The sequence below is a fragment of the Misgurnus anguillicaudatus genome, chromosome 21, assembly GCF_027580225.2.
Source record: "Misgurnus anguillicaudatus chromosome 21, ASM2758022v2, whole genome shotgun sequence".
Lineage (NCBI taxonomy): Eukaryota > Metazoa > Chordata > Actinopteri > Cypriniformes > Cobitidae > Misgurnus > Misgurnus anguillicaudatus.
The window spans coordinates 27605812-27628425 of NC_073357.2; the positions used below are offsets into that span (position 1 = coordinate 27605812).

At 37.9% G+C, this 22614-nt stretch overlaps 2 protein-coding genes across 2 annotated transcripts; both read left to right on the forward strand.

Moving 5' to 3' along the window:
• naa40 (N-alpha-acetyltransferase 40, NatD catalytic subunit) lies at positions 1-9065 on the forward strand. Its single transcript, XM_055200288.2, has 8 exons — positions 1-377; positions 1503-1598; positions 2167-2219; positions 2341-2436; positions 2775-2933; positions 3659-3742; positions 4277-4354; positions 8004-9065. Exons 1-8 carry the CDS (start codon positions 372-374, stop codon positions 8146-8148), a joined length of 717 nt encoding a protein of 238 aa, XP_055056263.1. The 5' UTR covers positions 1-371; the 3' UTR covers positions 8149-9065.
• A 1352-nt stretch (positions 9066-10417) lies between these two features.
• On the forward strand, positions 10418-14905 carry b3gat3 (beta-1,3-glucuronyltransferase 3 (glucuronosyltransferase I)). Its single transcript, XM_073859954.1, has 5 exons — positions 10418-10911; positions 11022-11193; positions 11388-11742; positions 13487-13777; positions 14104-14905. Exons 1-5 carry the CDS (start codon positions 10836-10838, stop codon positions 14200-14202), a joined length of 993 nt encoding a protein of 330 aa, XP_073716055.1. The 5' UTR covers positions 10418-10835; the 3' UTR covers positions 14203-14905.
• The last annotated feature ends 7709 nt before the right edge of the window (positions 14906-22614 follow it).

The window sequence follows — 22614 nt, forward strand, 5'->3', positions numbered from 1 at the left end:
ACCCCAAACCCTATGTCGTCATTTCCCCAAGACTCAGCGGCTGCAGCTAATGCCCAATGCTGCTGCTGAGAGGGAAAGAAAGAGTGAAGAGAGGGAGGGAGGAAAGGAGAAGAAGATAAAGAAAGGAAGAGTAGAGCGCGGAATTCACGTCCCCGCTTCTTGGCGCGAACCTGGCAGGAAAATTTTAAAGAGATCGACCGTAGCTAGATGCTTATTTTCTAGATAGCTTTGTGTTAGTGCAGACTAGCTCGGTCGTTAGCATTTTTAACATTCTTTACCTCAAGCCCCATCTCATCTGTGATCTCTTAACTTCTTTAAAGCATTTAAGGGTACAGTAGTCGCGTCAAGGTGCTCATATAAAAATCATCACAATGGGGGTGAGTTTGTCCATGTTGTGTCTTGTTAGCTTTTCTCTTACTTTGGTTTTGATAAATGCGTGCAGCAATTTGAACAAAGACTGATGGAAGCAAATCATGATCCCCGGAAAGTGTGTGTGTGATCGAGCTCATGAATAGCGAGGGGGTGGTAGTGAGAATGTTTATTTAAAGATGTCCAGGTATTGAGTACATTGTTGTAGTGACCATCTGAATGCACGCGTGTTCCCTTTAACGTCGAGCCCTCGTTTCTGGATAATTTCAGGTCGAACGTCGACTGCGACACAACACGGATCTGTTTAACATGACAAACTGTTGCTTTTTAGTTAAACCTCCAAAAAACGCATTTATAAACATGTCGAAACATCAAAGCCAAATAAGGATATGGTGAACGATAAGTGAGATGTGTAGATAGTCAGGGTCTTCATACAAATATTTCATCAGCGGACATGATGCCAGCTAGACGCCGCGAGACAACGTTAAACCCCTCGCGCCAGCCCCGTATTAATATAGTACAACAATGCTTAATCGGGTTTGAATTATACATTGATGGCTGGTTTTAGTAAAAGGAAATTGAACTTTAACGATAGAGCACTAAATTTTGAATCACGTAGAAAAGTATATTTAAACACGCTCATCTCCACGTGCTTAACGTCTACTCGGCACCTGTTTCCTGCTTTTTTTGCCAGTATACCTGGATCTTTCTTTCTGTGCCCTTAAATAAATGCAAAATCTTCCTTTAGTGCGTATAAATGATATATAGCATATTTCTTCAGAGAAATACATTTTAAACCTTAAAAAATATAGAAATATATTTAACTTATTGCCACTACAACACTGGTACAACGACTTGACCAATTACTGACTACTGATATCATGTATTAAAGTAAAATAAATTGTATGTTTTTTAATACAGGTGCATATTTGTTATCAACTATTTTGTGTGCTATGGCTTGTTTGTTATCATTGATTTGTATTAGCATTTACATAGATGTCCAAATAAGACCAGTCAGATTTTATCCCAGAGTAGGATTCTTAAAGTTGTATCGAGTATGAATGACTTGGGCACAGTTTTGTTAATTTTTTGTCTGAGGATGATGTTTGACCTGTTTCTACATTATCGTTTAGAGAAAGTCAAACAGAGCAAAGGAGAAAAAGCAGAGAAGGCTCGAAGAAAGGGCAGCTATGGATGCAGTGTGTGCCAAGGTTGATGCAGCCAATAAGGTACGACATCTTATAAATGCATTTTGGGAATGCTTAAAAAAAAAGAGCACAATGAAAATGTTACAGTTTGTGTGCCTTGTTAAAGGAAAACACCACCGTTATTCAAAATTTTACTATGTTCTTACCTCAACTTGGACAAATTAATGCATGCCTATCTTTATTCAATGCGTGCACTTCATCTTTGTACAGCATGTCGTGAATGTGTTAGCATTTAGCCTAGCCCCATTCATTCCTTAGGATCCAAACAGGGATGAATTTAGAAGCCACCAAACACTTCCATGTTTTCCCTATTTAAAGACACTTACATGAGTAGTTACACGAGTAAGTATGGTGGCACAAAATAACCATCCTTGTTTGGATCCTAAGGAATGAATTGGGCTAGGCTAAATGCTAACACATTTACTACACGCTGTACAAAGATTAAGTGCACACATTGAAAAGAGATATGCATGTATTGATTTGTCTAAGTTAAGGTAGGAACATAGTAAAATATTGAAAAACTGTGTTGTTTTCCTTTAAGGTATTCTTATAATAGAGAATTATTAACAGTGTTAATGTTTGGTTTCAGCTAGAAGATCCCCTTTCTGCCCTTCCAGTGTTCAAAAAATATGACCGAAATGGGTAAGCAGTCTTTTTATCGGTCTTTTCGCCTAGCTTGTTATGGTTTACCAGCAAACTATTAAAATGAGTTAATTGAGTTTATGCCGTACTAATGTTGTGAATGTGTGTAAATGTGTCACAGGCTAAACCTGGAGATTGAATGTAAACGGGTAGCTGCGTTAAGTCCAGACACAGTGGAGTGGGCCTTTGATTTGACTAAAGCCAACATGCAGACGCTGTAGGTATTGAGCAAGTCAACATGTGGGGAAATCCAACATCCCACAATGTTAATGCTTTAGTAGCTTGTGTTTTAATTGCCACATCAGACTAGTCCAAAGCTTTTAAATGGATGCCTTGTAGCTTTTCATGTCTCATTCATATCATTTGGACTGTACTAAAGTGGGTAAAATGCTTACAAAGTCAGTTTTTCTATAGCTGCTCCACTTTTGTAGTCCTTTCTTAATTTAGGGTGTTGTTTAATAAGAAGTGTCTTTGTTAGCTATTTATGTAAGAGAAATGTGGTGTTTACTTTTGAGAAATATTTTATAGTGTTTTTTGTTACATTGTGTTCTGCAGATATGAACAGAGTGAGTGGGGGTGGAAGGAGAGGGAGAAAAAGGATGAGATGAAGGATGAGAGGGCGTGGTACCTCCTGGCCCGGGATGCTGACTCCACACCTCTAGCATTTTCCCACTTTCGATTTGATGTAGAGTGTGGAGACGAGGTTTTGTATTGGTAATGTTTCTTTATTTGTTATTCAGGCACACAGGGCAGCTCTGTTACTTAGACCAGTGGTCACCAACCCTGTACTTTAGTTTCAACCCTGCTTAAACACACCTGCGTTCAATTTTTTAGGTAGCCATGAAAAGCAGGTTCGTGTGTGTTTAATTGGGGTTGGAGATGAACTATGCAGGTCAGTAGATCTTCTGGAACAGGGTTGGTGACCACTGACTTGGACAATATCAGTTTGGGGTTAATAAATATCCATCTTTATATGTATTGTGACTTCAACGTCAAGAGTCTATATTTAAATTACAATTACATTATTCTTGATTGTTCTTGGGAAGCGAAAACAAAGATACAGGTTTTTGCACCCAGTACCTATTCAGTTAACACATAGCGTTGTGTTTGTAAGTGTGCACAACTGCACCCTTCAGTCTAAATTTAGTGGTAATAAGCAAGTAAATGATTGCTATAATTCAGTGTTTAATATCTATGCGCTAATCAAATAGGATTGGAATATTGCATAATGACGGTAATGTTATATAATCTTATCTTGCCAAGGGCCTGCTGATTCATGTCTTACTATTCCTATCTGTCTATCTATGAATTTTTCTCCTACTGTGTGTGTGTGTAGGGGTGCCTCATCTTTGCTTTGTGTAACTTTAGCGATTGTCTGAATTATATTAGACAGAGATGACAGTATGTACCTGACTGATACGAGTAATTTTTCTCTTCAGTTATGAAGTTCAGTTAGAGAGTAAAGTCAGACGGAAAGGTCTTGGGAAGTTTCTCATCCAGATACTTCAGCTTATCGCAAACAGGTACCACATACAGCACTTAAAGGGGACATACCATGAAAATTTGACTTTTTCGATGTTTAAGAGCTATAATTGGGTCCCTAGTGCTTTTATCAACCTAGAAAATGTGAATAAAATCAACTCAGTAACTTAGTTTTGTTAAACCATTCTCCACAAGCATATGAAAAAATAGGTCATTGAAATTTGGCTCCCCTGGTGATGTCAGAAGGGGATAATACCACCTCTTAATCTGCACTATCCAACCACAACACTGCCATTTAGGACAGAGATCAGCTAATTTGCATGTTAAATGACACACCCAAAATGGCACATTTTTGCACACACCTACAAAGTGACAATTTTAACTTGCTATAATAAACTATCTATATGATATTTTGAGCTAAACCTTCACATATGTACTCTGGGGACACCAAAGATTTATTTGACATCTTAAAAAAGTCTTGTGAAAAGTCCCCTTTAAAGTTGTTTAATTTATGTCAGTGCAATACTTTTTCTATAAATCTTGAATCACCGTTTGTGGCTTTGTATCTTTTTCAGCACACAAATGAAGAAGGTCATGCTGACAGTATTTAAACACAATCATGGGGCTTATCAGTTCTTCCGGGAGGCTTTACAGTAAGTCACAAGCTTCTGGACTAATATGTATTTAAAAAATGATCACTGATATTCCTATTTCAAATGTAAATTTTAGGGCTGTCAATCGATTGAAATTTAATCTAGATTAATTGCATGATTGTCATGAGTTAACTCGTGATTAATCACAAATTAATCCAAAATTTTTATCTAGTCTGGACATAAATGGGTGGTTTCCCGGACAGGGATTATCTTAAATCAGGACTAGGCCTTAGTATTAAGTTGTCATTGAGTAAAAATACAGTTGACGGTTGTCTGTGACCTAGTTAAAACAAAAATTTCACTTGAACGTGCAAACAGCAGCAACAGATCAACAACAGAACCAGGATTCATACATTATCAGATATTCACGCAATATTACCTTCTCAAAAAGCACGCAATCAGTCCAGATGATTAATATCCAAAGAGGGCAGATTGTCTCTTGCATCTACCACAGTGGTCATTTCTAAAGCAGGACGCTTTTCAAAAAGTTTTGCTTTTGCGTCGTCTTTCTCTGTTTGTGCAAAAAGAGAGACGTTTATGGCCAGGGTCAGAGGCCATCAGCGAACGTCTGTCCGGATGTGCGCGAGACAGAGACGGACCGCGTCATCTTGCGCGGACACGCGCGCGTCTCCGTTCAGCTTCCAAACACGCACACAAATGATCTCTCATACAAATGATTACTTTATCAGGCCGTCAGGGCAGCAATAATTTGTCTCATTTACAGGACATTCACAAATTAAAGATAGAAAAGTGGCGAAATGTCTGTCGGCTCATGAGGACACGCACCATGCATTAACAAATATTTTTTTTTCTTTTAACTGATAATGTTAATCGGTCATAAATTCTTACCTTCGGTTAACGGTTAAACAGTCAATGTGAACATCCCTAACACTGATTTATTTTAAGATATGTCAGTGTAAGTTTTTTTCAGTTTGGACAGCTCTTACATTTATTTTAGTCTAGGACTGGTCTAATCCCTGTCCGGGAAACCGCCCCAAAATGCGCTTTACATCCACTGTAGAACTTACACCTGTTGCACCAGCTTGGCGTAGCTCACGTCTGAGACTAAATCTAACATCTAGTCAAGTGTAGCTGTAAGTATAAAGCCTTGACTTGTTTCTATGGCAAAAATAGAAATAATCAAATTTGACCAGACATTGGTGCGTCTAATAGGCATGATACATGAGCAGTGTGCTTTCATGTGTGGCAGAGTGAGAGACCGTACCAATAGACCCCTTCAAGGTTTGTAAACATTGAATGACTATCAGGTGCGCGCGCAGCACGGGGTCGAACTGTTCATACCATTTAGGCTTTATAATTTAATCTAACAGTGCTGAAAAATGATGACTTACCTCAAATGAAGTGAGCAGTACAAACACAAGCCTCTTTGATCTTTGCATTGTCCCAGTCTGCACGTTAAATGCTTGCAGACGCAGATGTTGTATTTTTTTGTTTTTGAAATTCTGCATGAATCGCGAAAACTTAACGGAAGACCTGGTGCGATTTTCACAGCCCACGACGTAAGTAGGCATTTTTGACGATACCGAATAATACGCAACTCAATCTGCTGTAATGACTTTTCTGACCCCCACATGCGCAGTGGGAACAGCCTGTGACGTGAACCGTGAAGGGGTCTATAAGTTCTTATATATCATAAAATACCTAAATATGTACAAAGACACAGCAAACTTTTTAACAGCTTTCAGTTAATTTCGCTATAAATAATTACCTTTTGTGAAAACTGTAAAGGCTTTCGTTTAGGTAATGTGCAGGTTGTGTTTGATGGGTCTGCACATGATGCACACATTTTGAGGGGGGGACACAGTGGCAAATGTGTGAGAGGATGGAAAGCTCTATATTGTGGCAGAGAGTGCAAGTTTATAACCCTGGTAATGCATATGGTGTCTCAATATCACTGTGGTTAAGCGTATACGCAGGACGTGCATCGTCTATGTAGTGGTTCCCAATCCTTCAAGGCCTCCTTGTTGCCCACACCAATATTTGAAGGCTGCCACACACTCATTTTTTTCAAATAAAATTAACTAGAGCTTGGAATAACTAGACAGATGTATATTCCCTACTAAAATTGTCAAAAAAAGAAACATCTTGATTTTTGCTCGGTTTAGCTTATTTTAATGCTTGTTTTGTCCAATTTTTAATAATTTTAAGTCATCTTGAGGCCCCCGGGCCCCTGTTTGGGAAACACTGGTTTACGCTGAGCCTAGCTGTGCCTGGTCATAGTTTCAGATGTGCAACAGGCGTAAAAATGTTCACAACATCGGACGTAGCTAAGGCCCGATGTAGGGCTTACAAACTAAATTTTAATTGTTTTACGCCCCCAGATATTTTTCCCCAACAGTTAATCAAACGTTTACCTAAGACATAACGGATTATATCTACATGAATTCTTGTCAAAACCAACTGTAAACTGTAATTCTGTCTATGTATGCATATATCGGAGTCGCGGACCTGTGTGCATGCTTCAGTTGTGTCAGGCAGCAAGTCGTTTTTGAATCTTGTCACTCTTAATAACTCTATAAGAGAACACACAGACTTTTTGGGATTTAGCTTATTCACCGTATTCCCAGAGTTGGAAAAGAGCATACATACCCTTTTCATCTCAGTGCGTCTCGTGACTCTGTCTGATGCACCAACCGCTAGCCTAGCTTAGCACAAAGAATTGAAGTAAATGAGTGACAGAGTAACGCAAACATTTTTCTATTTATATGTTGTGATTTGTATAGTCACAGCGTGTACAAATAACGAGGTCATATGAGACAGCCATCTTTTAACCGTATCATACTGGGAACTATATTTTCAGAAGGCAAAGTTGAGCTAATCACTCTGTCCAAGTAGCAGTGCTTCGCCTTCTGAGAATATAATTCCCAGTTGTATGACTATACAAATCACAACATATAAATGGCAGGATGTTGGTGTTATTTTGTCACTTATTGGGAGCAGTATGCTAGCTGGAGCTATTTACTTCCAGTCTTTGTGCTAAGCTAGGCTAGCAGGGGGGTGCGTCAGACAGGGTTACGGCACGCACGGAGATGAAAGGCTATGTATGGAATTATCTAACCCTATGGAATACGGTGAGTAAGCTAACATCCCTAAAGGTCGGTGTGTTCCTTTAAACATCAATCAGGTCCAGAACTTTCTCTCTTAATAACTTTTTTAACATCAACCAAGTCTTGCACTTTATTTTCTCATTCCTGCATGTTTTAAAACCGAAACGAAAATCTCAGACGCGCATATGGATGGACACGCGTCTTTGTATTAGTTAAGCATTTAGGACAGTACACATCTCAAAAAAATTTACAAATAAAGATCATTTTGGACATTTCATAAATATTTCTAAGGCTGCGTCTCAATTCATCCAACAACGGGCTAGGCTAAGGGGTCAAACAGAAATTGCATGTTGCATTAATCGCACGTTAATAAAATTAGTGTTGTTAAAATGAATTTGCGTTAATGCGTTATTAACGTGTTCGTTTTGACAGCCCTAGTAAATTTATATGATAAACTGGATGGATTATCATAGCAACAAATGCTGAACAAACTACTTGTTAATAAAAATACTGTGAACGTGTGTCCCTGTAATATATCTTATGCATGAATAGTTCTTTCATGTCCGTCTGCATCCTTTCAGGTTCGAGATTGACGAAACTTCACCCAGCATGTCTGGTTGCTGTGGAGATGACTGCTCTTATGAGATTCTGAGCCGAAGAACAAAATATGGCGAGGGTTCGGGACACGCGCACGGTGGCGGGCACTGTGGAGGCTGCTGTCATTAAAATGAAGCAAGCCTACTAGTATTTTCTCTGAGCTTCCTCATCCTCATTCCCTACCCACATAGAAAGCTCTTATTACAGTCTGTCCTGATCATTACCACCGATTTAAGGCCCCTTTATGCTTGCTCCTGGTTTTAACCTAAACTCATTTACCATTTCACATAGATACGGTATTCCATTCTCAGTTTCATTGAGGTTTAAATGGCCACTGTGAACCAAATGTGACTTCTCTCACCTCAGGTATCAGCATGGTGAGGCGCAGTTGTATGTCTGAGTTGTACATTCTGTTGACATCCAAAAAAAATTGTTTTTCCCATACAGACTGTTGGTTGTTCCCCTCAGCTATTTTATTACCATAGTAAGTGAATGCAAGTGTTGGTCACAGTGGTTATTAAAGCCATGTAACTCTATATCACTTTTCAGGGTAAATGTATTTTAACAAAAGCTAAAGTTTGCTAAAATATCTTCATACTTTAAGAATCAGAAGACAATGAATGGTACTGTTTATAAAATTCGTAATCACTGAACTGACACAGTCTGTCTCAGGTCATTCATCTTAAGCTTTTAATACGGCTATATTAGGGAATTGGTGGATGAGGGTTATGTTGTTTGTTTGCTAAGAGTTGGCAAGTTAGTTATGGTGGACCTTTAGTATAGAATTATTCTTTCATTTTACTGTTTTTTAATGTATCATTTTATCATGTTACTGTATATTTCCATTTTCTTCACTGTATATATATATATTCTGTTTTCCATGTACATTTTATTTGCCTTCACAAATCATTGGAAGAATGATATACAGACTTTAAAAGTGACGAGAGTTGAGCGTTCCTGTCTTGTGCTCTTATTGAATTGAAAGATTATTACAGCTTTGTCATGTGTTTGATTTGTATGCAACAAATAAAGAAATCTTGTTTGAATTGCTGAATTTGGGTGATGTTTAAAACCCCTTAACTGTCACTGGCCCACAGGTGGGCCTAAATCGTTTACGTAACTATTATTTGAAATGATAATATTACAAAACTAAAATAATCTTGACAAAGTATGTATTGTGTAGTGTAGTTTTCATATTTCATATATCCTGTTCTGAAAAAAATCTTGAAAACCTCTGTAACGTTGAAAAGCTTCATATTTCAAAGCCATTTGGTGATAGAAATGATGAAGTGGCAGTCATTTTAGTTAGTGTCACTGACCCCATAGATGCATATTAATATCTAGTCATAATACTAATGTCATATTATAAATCTTAAATAATCTTGTCAAACTATATGTTATTGGAAAGCTCAAAGAATGTAGTTTTCATATTCCAAAACCTTTTCTACACTAATAACAATGCAGTGACCGCAATGTACCAATTTGTTACAAGAGTCTCAAACCAATGAGACATAGAAAATTGTAATGTTGGTAAATCTAATAAAATTGTCACAAAAAAATATAGGAAATCATCAGATACACATAAGTACATGGAGTCTAGAAGAAATTCACATTAAGATCATAAAGGGGGAGAATAAATAAATAAAAAATAAATAAATTTGCAAATTAAAGTAAAAGATTGAATAACTTACAAATTTTAATAGTTTTTATAGCTTTCTTATTAACAGATGTCAAAATTGTATCCAAATATAAACTCAATTCTTGTTTGAAGACATTGAAGTGGGGATTATTTTTTTATTATTTACATTTATGGATATGAAACTTTCCAGTAAATAAAAGAAGATTTGTATAAAAGCTTGCATTGAATATTGTCTTGTCATCAACATAAAATCCAAAAAGTGTCTATAAGTTAAAGAAAAAATTGGAAGAATATTTTGGACAATTAGAAATTCAATATCACTCCAGAAAGACTTAGTTAAAGGACAGTCCCAAAACAGATGATTATTAGTTTCAGAAGAAACTTGACAAAAGGAGCACGATGTATCAATCTCATTTCTAAATTAAATTTCTGTAAAAAGTGTTTGACTGGATAAAATCTTTGGATAATTTTATAAGATATCTCTTTAACTTTATTTGTTAAGAAAAATTTTGGGCGGAATGACCATACATATGTCCACTGTATATCATCAAATATATTGGTCCAATATGAAATAGTGGATGTGAAAAACTTTAAAATATTTTCTTTAAGAGACCAAGATTAGCAAACAATACCAAAGTTTTACTGATTTGAAGTTGAACATCAACTCACTCAAAAAACAAAGGGGGGGTTTACAATTAAGGGGTTAAACTTTATATTTATATCACATTGTAAGTAGTTCAAAAACGGAACTGTTTTCAGGTGTCACGTTTTTTCCGGGCGTTAGTCGTGTTGCACATTCTAAGCGGAAGTTGTTGGTAGTGCGCAGTGGTTGAATGAGAGCTGTATGTTACTATGCGACAGTTAACCAACATGCACGAAAGCAATACATTATTCAAAACAGACATAATGAAGAAATAGCAAAGGTCTTATTCACCGAAGCTTTACGCCTCTCTGTGAGTAATGCATTCGATCTTACGTATTGTGACAGGAAGTTAACAGTGCAGTTTATCCACCATCTAAAATCAACATATCTGATTAAATGGTCTCAACCTGTTGCGAGCATTTGGGAAGTTGCACCGACTAGTACCGTCGTTGCAATGCATTCACATGGGTTGCCTTTGTGATCAATGGTTTCATTGCCCCACGTCAGTCTTGATTTCAGCATCATCAGAACATCATGAGAGTGAGACTGAAGCTAAAGACCGTGTTTGTCTTTTACTTCACGGTGTCACTACTGGGACTCATGTATGCGCTAATGCAACTGGGTAAGACGCTCTCTAATGCAATTATAATCACGTAGCTTCTGTCATATTCATGTGAATGATAATGTAAACTCAACATGGACGTTATGATATTAACTCTTTAATGCAACTGGGTCAGCGCTGTGACTGCAGAGATCATGACTTCTCTAAAGATCAGCAGATCTCTCAACTGAGGGGAGATCTGCAGAAGCTACAGGAACACATTAAAACATCAAAACTGTCAAAAAACTCTGATGTACCCACAATTTATGTGATAACTCCAACATATGCAAGGTATGTAACAGGTTAGGTAGAGTTAGGTTTTTCAGATTATGGTCACTGGAAAGAAAATTTTTATATAAATAATATATATTTTATATTTATATTAATAAATTTGAGTTGTATTACTTGTTTAAAATTTGTGAAGATGGTTAAATAGTTTGAGAAGTATATCATTAATCTTATTTCCTTCTCTCGTCTCTTTTCAGACTGGTGCAGAAGGCTGAGCTCACACGTTTGTCCCACACCTTTCTTCATGTTCCTCAACTACACTGGATTCTGGTGGAGGACGCCCCCCAGCCAACTCGACTCGTCACAGACTTCCTAACTGCATCTGGCATGACTTACACCCACTTACACACGTTGACCCCCAAAGACCGGAAGCTCCAGGAGGGTGATCCTAGTTGGCTGAAGCCTCGGGGTGCTGAGCAGAGAAATGAGGGTCTGCGCTGGCTCAGAGAGATGGGTGCTGCTGCAGAGGGAAAAGAGGCGGCTGCCTTTGAAGATGCTGTTGTTTACTTTGCGGATGATGACAACACTTACAGTCTGCAGCTTTTTGAAGAGGTTAATAAAATAAGTATTGAACATGTTACCATTTTTAACCCATTTGAAGGGACACTACACTTCTTTTTTTTTTTTTTTTGAAAATGTGCTAATTTTCCAGCTCCCCAACAGTTAAACATTTTATTTTTACCTTTTTTGGAATCCATTTAGCTGATCTCTGGGTCTGGCGCTACCACTTTTAGCATAGCTTAGCATAGTCCATTGAATCTGATTAGACCATTAGCATCGCGCAAAAAACAACAACAAAGAGTTTAGATATTTTTCCTATTTAAAACTTGATTCTTCTGTAGTAACATCGTGTACTAAGACTGACAGAAAATGAAAAGTTGCGATTTTCCAGGCAGACATGACTGGAAAAGTCCTTGATTATTACGCCAGAATGAGAGTATAGTTCCTAGCCATATCTGCCTAGAATATCGCAACTTTTAGTTCTCTGTTAGTACATGATGTAACTACAGAAGAGTTATGTTTAAATAGGAAAAATATCAAAATCTTCGTTATTTTTTAGCATGATGCTAATGGTCTAATCAGATTTAATGGATTATGCTAAGCTATGCAAAAAGTGGTACCGCCAGACCCGGAGATCAGCTAAATAGATTCCAAAAATCAAATGCTTAACTGTGGGTTCACACCAGAAGCATTTGAGGGGTCAAATTCGTGTCTACCTGGTCTAGTTTGCCGTTTGAACATTTTGAGTTTACTTTGCTTCATTTGCGTGTGAAATTCTAGTCATCGAGAGATTCACGTGGAAATTCGCGTCTTGGGAGGGGATTCTGCGACTCCGCTCGCTTTCTGTAATCACGTCAATACTACAGCAAGCTCCTGATTGGTTAACGTGCGTTTTTCCGCCAAAGTAAAAAATGTTCAATTCGCACATTTCCCACGGCAATGCTCCATTCGCGGTATTTGCGCAAACGAGAAATCGCCTCATTTACGCCGCAAGACCTCTAGTCGCGCGTCAACGTGTCTTCACATTGACTTAACATTAAAATCACTCGTGTTTGATGCCACTACCGCGGCTGGTCTGAACGCAGCATAACTCTAGGGGAGCTGTAAAATAAGGATTTTTTAAAAATGTGTCTCCTTAAAGGGACACTCCACTTTTTTTGACAATAGGCTTATAGTAAATTAAAAGTGGCCATTTTCTTGGCCGATATGGCTTGGAACTATACTCTCATTCCGGCGTAGTAATCAAGGACTTTGATGCCGTACCATGGGTGAAGTAGGTGCAATGGTATTACACAGTCACAGTGCCTGAAAATAGTCCCCTGCCATTGAAAGTTACTAAGCGGACTATTTTCGGCTGCTGCGTAATATCATTGGGCGGCAGGAGAGGTACACGATTAAAAACACAGTTTCAACAACCCTGATCCAAAACCATATGGTGTCTGCATAAAGAAACGTGTTAAAACCATATGGCATCTGGTGTTTTGCCTATAGATATTTGATGAGGCATCTTTATGTATCCCCCAAATGTTAGTTGAGATATTTCATGAATGCACAGCCTTGAAATGTACGCATCATTTGACTGTTACACATACACAGGTGCACATTGCAGTAATTCTCGTCTACATACTACATATACAAAGTGTGTGCGGTTACAAAAATCTTGCGATGTGCGTACTATTCTGAATAAATTTGCGTCACAAGCCCTGTAGGTTTACTCTCATGTGATACCCTAAATTAAATTAGTTTTTTCTCACTAGTCTCTTTTATCTAATACTTTTCTCCCTTGTTATCTCAGATGCGATACACACGGCGCGTCTCCGTTTGGCCTGTGGGTCTGGTGGGCGCCATGAAGTTTGAAAGCCCTGTGGTGCAGAACGGAAAGGTTGTACGCTTCCACACCGGCTGGCGCCCCAGTCGGCCCTTTCCCATAGACATGGCTGGTTTTGCAGTGTCCCTAAAGTTGATTCTAGCCAATCCAGAAGCATGTTTTGATGGTGATGCCCAGATGGGGTTTTTGGAAAGCAGCTTCCTTCAGCATCTGGTTACTATGGAGGACCTTGAACCCAAAGCTGATTTGTGTACCAAGGTAGGTCTCGTTTCCAGATGGCAGACTCGGTACATGTTACAATTATGCTTAGTCTTGCGCTATAATCTTAGGCCATGTTTTTGTCTTAATATTAAGCTCTTTTTGGAAGATATTTATTTTTATATTTTTACAAATGTACCAATTTTAAAGCATTACTGTATCTTCAGTTGCATTGTCATGCAGGAACACAAAGTGATAGACAAAAATTAACTAGTGATGTATTAGTACATTCATCTGCCATTAAATAATTTGGGATGAATTGTAATAATAAGTGCACTGAACTACAAAGCTTTAATTACCATTGGCATTACTCTCCTCTTGCTCAGGTGCTCGTGTGGCACACCCGAACTGAGAAACCAAAGATGAAGAGGGAAGACGCAATGCAGAAGCAGGGGTTGGGGTCAGATCCCGATGTGGAGGTGTGAGGGACAAATGCTCAAAACATTCATGGACTTCCATCCAACATCTCACACACTTCCATGGTGCCATGGGAAAATTCTGATATGCTAAAAGACACACGAGTAATAAACTGATTCCTGATCCCTACAGATACTAAAGACACTTTAGACTTTGGTTCAAAAGTATTAGGAATGAAAGGAATGTGTTCATGTCAATACATGCAAAGGATCAAAGGAAACTACAGAAGAAATGGATTTCCATAATCTCATATACAGTCCTAATCATCTGTATACTTGAACTGTATTTAAAAGAGAATTTTTTCTTATTGTTGAACACAGGTTGTATTTATATATTTGTATTTATCTTTAGACATGAATGTGTTTAGTGTGTGATATGCTGGGTTAGCCTGTATTATGATGTGTTAATATATATGCTGGCTATCTATGTCTCCGTAATGTATGCTGTATGAACGAGTAGTACTTGCTTGTAGTTTTTGTCTATGGTGTTTTTTGTCCTATGATTTAATAGTGGTTTCCCTTCTGTCACTGATATATGAAGTAAAGGACAGAGATAGGTCAGATACGATGTTTATTTATGTAATAATTAATCTCTTCTGAATCTGTTTTTGTGTACGTGGCGCTGATAAGGCTTGGAGAAACAGTGTGTAAGGTTCAATGACTTTATGATGTCATTTGTACTTGCAATGAAATATTGAAAATATTTGAAGAATTTAAGAGCATTGCACGTCACTGTTCACTGTATGGGTAACGGTGTGAACAATGTAGCAGATACAATTATGCACCTTGTGGGGTAGTTTTATATTTAGGAATTTTAGTGAGGAAGAACAATAAATCTAAAATGATTAAAAAGTAGTATAATCCAGCAATTTAATATGTTTTACTAAATCCAAGTGACATGTCATAAAAGTCATGAAAATCTGACTTTTTCCATGTTTAAGTGCTAGAATTGGGTCCTCAGTGCTTCTATCAACCTAGAAAATGTGAAAAAGATCAACCCAGTAACTTAGTTTTGGTAAATCATTCTCTGCAAGCATGTGAAAAAATAGGTCATTGAAATTGGCTCCCTTTGTGATGTCATAAGGGGATAATATCGCCCCTTAATCTGCACTATCCAACCACAGCACTGCATAGATCATCTTATTTGCATTTGAAGGCACGGACTAAAATGGCACATTTTTGCTCACACCTACAAAGTGGCAATTTTAACATGTCATAATAAATGATCTATATGCTATTTTGAGCTAAAATTTCACATACATACTCCGGGGACACCAAAGATTTATTTTACAGCTTAAAAAAGTATTTTGAAATGTCCCCTTTTCAATGCCACATATTATTAACACATTAAAAAAAGCTTGGCTGAAGTTAACCAATCAGTCAGTGGCTGTGGGCAGGGCTTTGTCAGTGTGACATCACATTAACTAGCGAATCAAATCGCATGTCTAATGGTTCGAAAGGATTGAAAGGAGGAGTGGGTGGATTTTTTTTCTTTTTAGGGTGGTTGTGTTCACACCATATCAAACACACATTTATGACCAAACCTTGTAAAAGTGAATTTTGCATAATATGGGCCATTTTAAGCATCACAGAATGTTAGCTTCTATTTAAATAACATACAGATGTAAACATTTTTGGTTTAAGAATATGTATAACGTAAACTAAAACTTAATGTTTTTTTTAATGGCATGCTGATGTACACTCTAAAAATGCTTGGCTGTTTCCATTTTAATTTAACCCCAATGGTTGTGTTTGTCCATATTTGACCTAACCATTTAGGCCTAATCTTTTACACTCCTTCGGTAAAAAATCTCTGCGTCCACACAAACAAGCAAAAAAACGGTATGAAGTGCTGTTAAAAGCACTGATCTATATAAATGACTGGATTGCGCATGACGTCACAACTGTGAAGCCACCGCGCCGCCATGTTGGTATACCCAAACGTTCTATTAAATCAATGGACGTGATCAGATTTTAATGATAAAACATCACTTTACTAGTCTTCGTTTTTATATCTGAAGTTACCCTGTACATTATTACAACACAAACGTCCTAAGCATGTACATAGCTATTTACTGAAAGTTGTACATTTTAGTTTTTAATCAGTTATTATACATTCATCTTCATTGCAGTATCAGATCAGCAGACAGGCCGCAGCATATTTAGTATTAATGACAAACGTGCTCATTCTGAAATCTAAATAAATAATCATACTTTGTACCGTATGTGCATGCAATAATTTGCTGGTTTTATGTTATCTTAACTTACAAGTTACCTAAACTTATTTAGAGAAATAACGCTGACTGTGTAGCTGAATGTCAAAAAAAACTTTATTTATACCCGTGTCATTAACAGAACACAGCAGACACACTCACCTTAAAGGTTTTTTATAAATCCGTTTTCCTGCCCGATTAAAGCATAAACATTGCAAATAACACCAGAATTAACAGTTCATTTACGTACACATATCCTAAAAATAATCTTGCGTGACTGATACGCTGTAAAGCGGGTGAATTTAAAACATGATTTTGAATGGAAGTCAATGACGCCGTCGCCGTCTGCTGGTTGGGTATACCAAGATGGCGGCTCGAACTCTGCGCTGGCTTCACCAAACGCTGTTACGTTAAGCGTTCTATGCGCAATCCAGTCATTTATATAGATCAGTGGTTAAAAGCATGCCAAACAAACAGATGGCAATATATATCCCTAACTGTAAAGCCATGCTGGACAATCAGAAGCCATTGCGAAGTTTTGCCTTGGCACGAACAACGACGTTGCAAGCCAAAAACTCTGGTTTCACCCGGCTACACGACAACGCTGCACCCAAAATTTCTGATAATCTTCACCCATGGCAGGTGTTTTCATATAAGTGCATTTATTTTCACATGATACTGCATTTGCGTGTGGACGATCGGCCATACCGCATAGAAAAAGCAACGGTTGAAAATATTGTGTATGTTTGAAGAGCGCCTTAGGGCGCAGTCACACCAAAAGCGCTTTAAACGCTTGCAAACGCAAGGCGCGATGCACTGCCTTTTTTAAAAAAAGAGCAGTGCGCCGCGGCTTTTCATATTGCTAAGAAACCACCGAGTCAGCTGTCTTGTCAATCAAATATTGAAGCGTGAGCGCTCTTTTGCTGTTAACTGTCATATTAGCAGAAACTTTAAAAAGAGGACGCTTGCTCTGACCTTGTTTGAGGGTGAGAGGTGCACAAACACGCAGGAGAGAGTGAGCGAGTGGAGTCCGGTTCTTCAAAGCAACTGTAACTTCCCTCACCACAACGTAAGGCCCGCCTCTCCCCTCATTCGATTGGACAATGGAAGACGCGAATGACGTCAGGCGCTTTCTCCGCTCTCAGCGCTCCTTCAAAAACGCGTGCGCGGCAGGCGGCAGAAAACCGCAAGGCGCTCGGCGCGCATAAACAGCGCGCAAACGCGCCCTGCCCATAGAATATCATTCAAAAAAGGCGCCTGCAACTGCCATAAACGCTTTTGGTGTGACTGAGCCCTTAGAGTGCACATGTGTCATCGTTCTCAACAGACTGACTCATTCGGATCTTTTTATGAAATCTTTCAGCAGCTACTGATTGCTAAGACGATGTTGCCATGTGAGTTACCAAAAGTCAAAACAAATGAATAAGCGGACAGTACAACGCGTCAGCTTTATGATTCAATACAACACCTCTGCCTCGCCAACACACATGCAATGTAATGAACAGCTGTTTCTGTTTGTTCCAATATCACCTAGAGGAAGAACATTGCCACTGGGCAATACAGTACAGGTTTTAACTCTTCCTGAGACACTCCCGAAAGTGATTGTGCAAAGAAGATACTTTAAACTGCTGTTGTCTTAAGTATTTAAAAGAAAATAACACACTTGTGTAAAATTACATGGAAAATTCATGTCCACGTGATTTTTTTAAGTAAGCTATTACCATGTACCCAACTGACCCTTCGCAGAAGTTTGATTGACAGGCGACCTGTCTTCCATAGTAGGATAAACAAATTCTATGGAATTCAGTGGGAACCGTCAACTCTGTGCTTAACATATTTTATTAAGATATCTTCATTATCATTTAGCACAATACTTCCATAGTACCTCAGGCATGAAAATCCCTCACCTTTCGGCGAAATTCGCCGTTTTGAATCCAAAAAAGGTGACCCACGTGAATCATGTAGATTCGATGAGAAAACATTTTTGGGGGGAGGGGGGTATGCGCGCGTTGTTTGAAGACGCGCCCTTCGCCGTCATCCAAACATGTATCCCAGGCATTAGATTTGTTTGTTCATGCTGCGCTGCAAAAACCGACAGGCAGGCAGGTGACATCAAAGTATCACGAGAGTGAATCGAGAAGCCATAAGGAAGTCTGCTTTCGAACGGCTCTCGCGCTACTGTGATGTCATCCGCATTTCTGTGTTCTTCGTCATACAAGCTTGTTGAAGATGCGTAGAGTGACTGCCTTCGGGACGTAAAGTCAACACAAAACGCTGTAAAACTATCATTGTAGAATTCTAATGCGTCAATCAATTAAAACAACACATCTACATAGACTGACACTGCAAAGTGACCTAAAAGATTTTTGTTGGAATGGATTGGAACGAATTATGGACGTACTCCACATTGGTCTACTAGTCTACGGCTGTAAGTACTTAAATGTAAATATGGTGAAACTGCAAAAATATTGCATGAAATGCTGTAATAAGAACATACTGTTACTAATACAGTTCATAAGAAAGTTTGCCGTTTACAGTAACATTTAAGCGATTTTAGACTATTTGAGCGACAAAGATGCTAAAGTGAACTGTTTTCAGTGCGCATACGCGCACAAACTCAAAAATCACGCAAACGCATATTGTTTTGGGCTTGACAGGAGATATACGCACAAACTTTATTATAATACCACAGTCTATGCAAGTATTTTCATAAATCGTTTATTATAAGTGAGCAGTTGATCTGCGCTTATCCGTTGTTAAAGGGAGAGTTCCTCTTATAAGAAATGCTTATGTTTTTGTCACTATGTTAATCAAACTACAAAAGACAAAAGGAAATCACTTTTATAGCTTTAAAAAGATTAATTATATTTAATTTATAGTATGAAAACAGTGTTATGTTAATTTGATACTGTTTTCTACCTAATCAATAATGTTAGATCTTACTTTATTTGTAACTTTGTTCTTTTTTATTTTATGTGCTTGTAATTTCTTGATTTGTTCTAATTTTATTTTCCCACATTACTTTGTTTGCTGATCTGAAAATTATTCAACCCATGATTCAAAAACCATAATGTAATTCATTTAACCTATATTGTAAAATTAAGTCATTTTAAATTAGATGTAGGCCTTCAGGTCCACCCTATTGCAAAACCAACTTAAAATTGTATGGCCTTGTGACTGATGGTCTGATTATGGCAAAAGAAAATTATTGCAGATGTAAAATAGTAAGGGAATTCTACGTGTTACAGCTTTCCACATTTATCAACCCATTTAATTAAATATGGTTTCTGTTACTAGTCAAATGTTTACATTTTAAATCTAAATTGTCCGTCAGAATTAAATAATTGAAATAATGGTCATGTATGTTATGGTGGGAATTTTGTTTCTGCCCATGTGGAGGGATGTTGAGTTCCTTCCTTCTTTTTTGTCCTTGGCCATTCACATGCCTGAAGAATAAATAAGTTAAGTTACAGCATGTTCCCTAATGAGCCCATAATATTTATTCTGGGGGGGTCCTCCCACCTCGCGGCCGCATCAGAGGCCACATCGCCCCTCGAGCGCCCTTCTCACCTTTTTCACCCCTGACCCGTTTTCATGCCTGGTACCTGTTTATCCTATGGAAGTCAATGGTTTCCATCAGCTGTATGTAATCATCATTTATCAAAATGTCTTATTTTGTGTTTACAGAATATATAACTTATATATTTAGTAATGCATAATTTTGACAAATAAACAACATACGTGTTGCATACAGTGAGAGATTTTGTGAAGAAATATTTCTTTGACAGCATGCAATGCAATCCCACCTAGTGAATAATCCCCAAACACCTGCTCCAGTCATTCAGATACCTTAGTAGTATATCAATCTTGGCAACATGTATTTAGGGTTAGTTTCTGCAGCAAGTGTTTTTTACTGAGATACTGTGTATTTTGGGAACAGTCGGCTGATACTTCATAAAAGGGTTTTCTTTTCTGTTGGCTGCTTTACCTTCTGTAGGTAATTAAATGTGAGAAGACTGGAGATACGTCAGCTTGAATGTTGACAGGATCAGACAGTGTGACGATTGTGTGAATCAGAGTAAGGTGAGTTGAGGACCGAACGAGAGAGAGAGAGAGAGAGAGAGAGAGAGAGAGAGAGAGACCACAGTCACACGAAAGCAGCCAGCAGGTAAGTCACTCAGCTTCTTTATCTTCACTTTGGTTCTTTGTATATGTGTAAACTCTTGAAATCTATTAATGTAGACGACTTGTAACTCTGTTGATGTAGTTAACTGTATAGTTGGTCAGTTTCTTTTTTTCTAAACAACAAAACTCATTTGTACAAAAGGTGTACAAATGAACATGATGCTTTCAAACCAGCAATAAAACATTGGTCATTCTTGTAATGTGAAGATAATAGCACCACTAAACCCACTTAACATCTCCTAAATAAATAAGTATTGTATTCTTTTAGGTATTATTGTATCTTGAACATTGTCCCTCAGTTTCACAGATGATGCTTAAGGCTAGTCCTAGAATAAAAACATGTTTAATCTGTCTCAATCTTAAAATATGCCTGTGCCATTGATTTGTCTCAAGATACACACCAGTAACGTCTTTTTCTGAGGCATGTCGATAAAAGATGCTTAAACATGTTCATTTAACTAAGGCTTAGTTCTGGCTTTAGCTAAGCCTAGGTTGTGAAACCAGGCCGTAAGTTCTTATAGCTTTTACATATTTATAGCTACCACTTAATCTACTTGTAAACTGTTTTTGTTTGCTACTTGTAAAGTAGCGTAAAAAATCACAGACTAATGCAATTCCTGATATAAGATAAAATACAAAAATAATAATATTTACAGGTGCTGCACTGTAAAAATACTTAAACATTTTTTGTTGAATCAACTCGGATTTACAAGTCATTTCAACTTACTATTATTTATCTTGACTAGACATGAGTTGTTATAACTACAGGTGAGTTGTTATAACTTATAAAATTAAGTTGACTTTTCTCAACTATATTTTATAAGTTGTGACAACTCATCTCTGTTGACATGACATGAAATCTTAGTTGATTTAACAAAAAATTTTAAGGCAGCAAAGTATTTTTTACAGTGTGGTCATAAAATTAGAATATCATCAAAAGTTGATTTATTTCACTAATTCCATTCAAAAAGTGAAACTTGTATATTATATTCATTCATTACACACAGACGGATATATTTCAAATGTTTATTTCTTTTAATTTTGATGATTATAACTGACAAGGAAAATCCCAAATTCACTATATCAGAAATTTTTTAATTATTACTTAAGACCAATAAAAAGAAAGGATTTTTAGAAATCTTGGCCAACTAAAAAGTATGAACTTGAAAAGTATGAGCATGTACAGCACTCAATATTTAGTTGGGGCTCCTTTGCCTGAATTACTGCAGCAATTCGGCGTGGCATGGAGTCGATCAGTCTGTGGCACTGCTCAGGTGTTATGAGAGCCCAGGTTGCTCTTATAGTGGCCTTCAGCTCTTCTGAATTGTTGGGTTTGGTATATCGCATCTTCCTCTTTACAATAATGGGTTAAGGTCAGGTAAGTTTGCTGGCCAATTAAGAACACTGCATTGTGTGCAGGTGCCAAGTCCTGTTGGAAAATGAAATCTGCATCTCCATAAAGTTGGTCAGCAGCAGGACGCATGAAGTGCTCTAAAACGTCCTAGTATACGACTGTGTTGACCTTGGACCTCAGAAAACACAGTGGACCAACACCAGCAGATGACATGGCACCCCAGACCATCACTGACTGTGGAAACTTTACACTGGACCTCAAACAAACATGGATTGTGTGCCTCTCTTCTCGTCCTCCAGACTCTGGGACCCTGATTTCAAAGGAAATGCAAAATTTACTTTCATCAGAGAACATTACTTTGGACCACCCGGCAGCAGTCCAGTCCTTTTTGAAGGCGAGACGCTTCTGACACTGTCTGTTGTTCATGAGTGGCTTGACACAAGGAATGCGACAGCTGAAACCCAGGTCTTGCATACATAGTGGTTCTTGAAGCACTGACTCCAGCTGTCCACTCTTTGTGAATGTCCACCACATTTTTGAATGGGTTTTGTTTGACAATCCTCTCCAGGGTGCGGTTATCCCTATTGCTTGTGCACTTTTTTCTACCACATCTTTTCCTTCCCTTCACCTCTCTATTAATGTGCTTGGACACAAAGCTCTGTGAACAGC

What these genes read in the sequence shown, in the direction of transcription:
- b3gat3 (XM_073859954.1), top strand. Translation starts at nt 10,836, where the DNA reads ATGAGAGTGAGACTGAAGCTAAAGACCGTGTTTGTCTTTTACTTCACG. An exon ending in ACTGGGACTCATGTATGCGC is followed by an intron (nt 10,912 to 11,021) that starts TAATGCAACTGG and finishes ATATTAACTCTT; the next exon opens with TAATGCAACTGGGTCAGCGC. An exon ending in AAGCTGATTTGTGTACCAAG is followed by an intron (nt 13,778 to 14,103) that starts GTAGGTCTCGTT and finishes CCTCTTGCTCAG; the next exon opens with GTGCTCGTGTGGCACACCCG.
- naa40 (XM_055200288.2), top strand. An exon ending in GGAGACGAGGTTTTGTATTG is followed by an intron (nt 2,934 to 3,658) that starts GTAATGTTTCTT and finishes TTTTCTCTTCAG; the next exon opens with TTATGAAGTTCAGTTAGAGA. An exon ending in TTCTTCCGGGAGGCTTTACA is followed by an intron (nt 4,355 to 8,003) that starts GTAAGTCACAAG and finishes GCATCCTTTCAG; the next exon opens with GTTCGAGATTGACGAAACTT.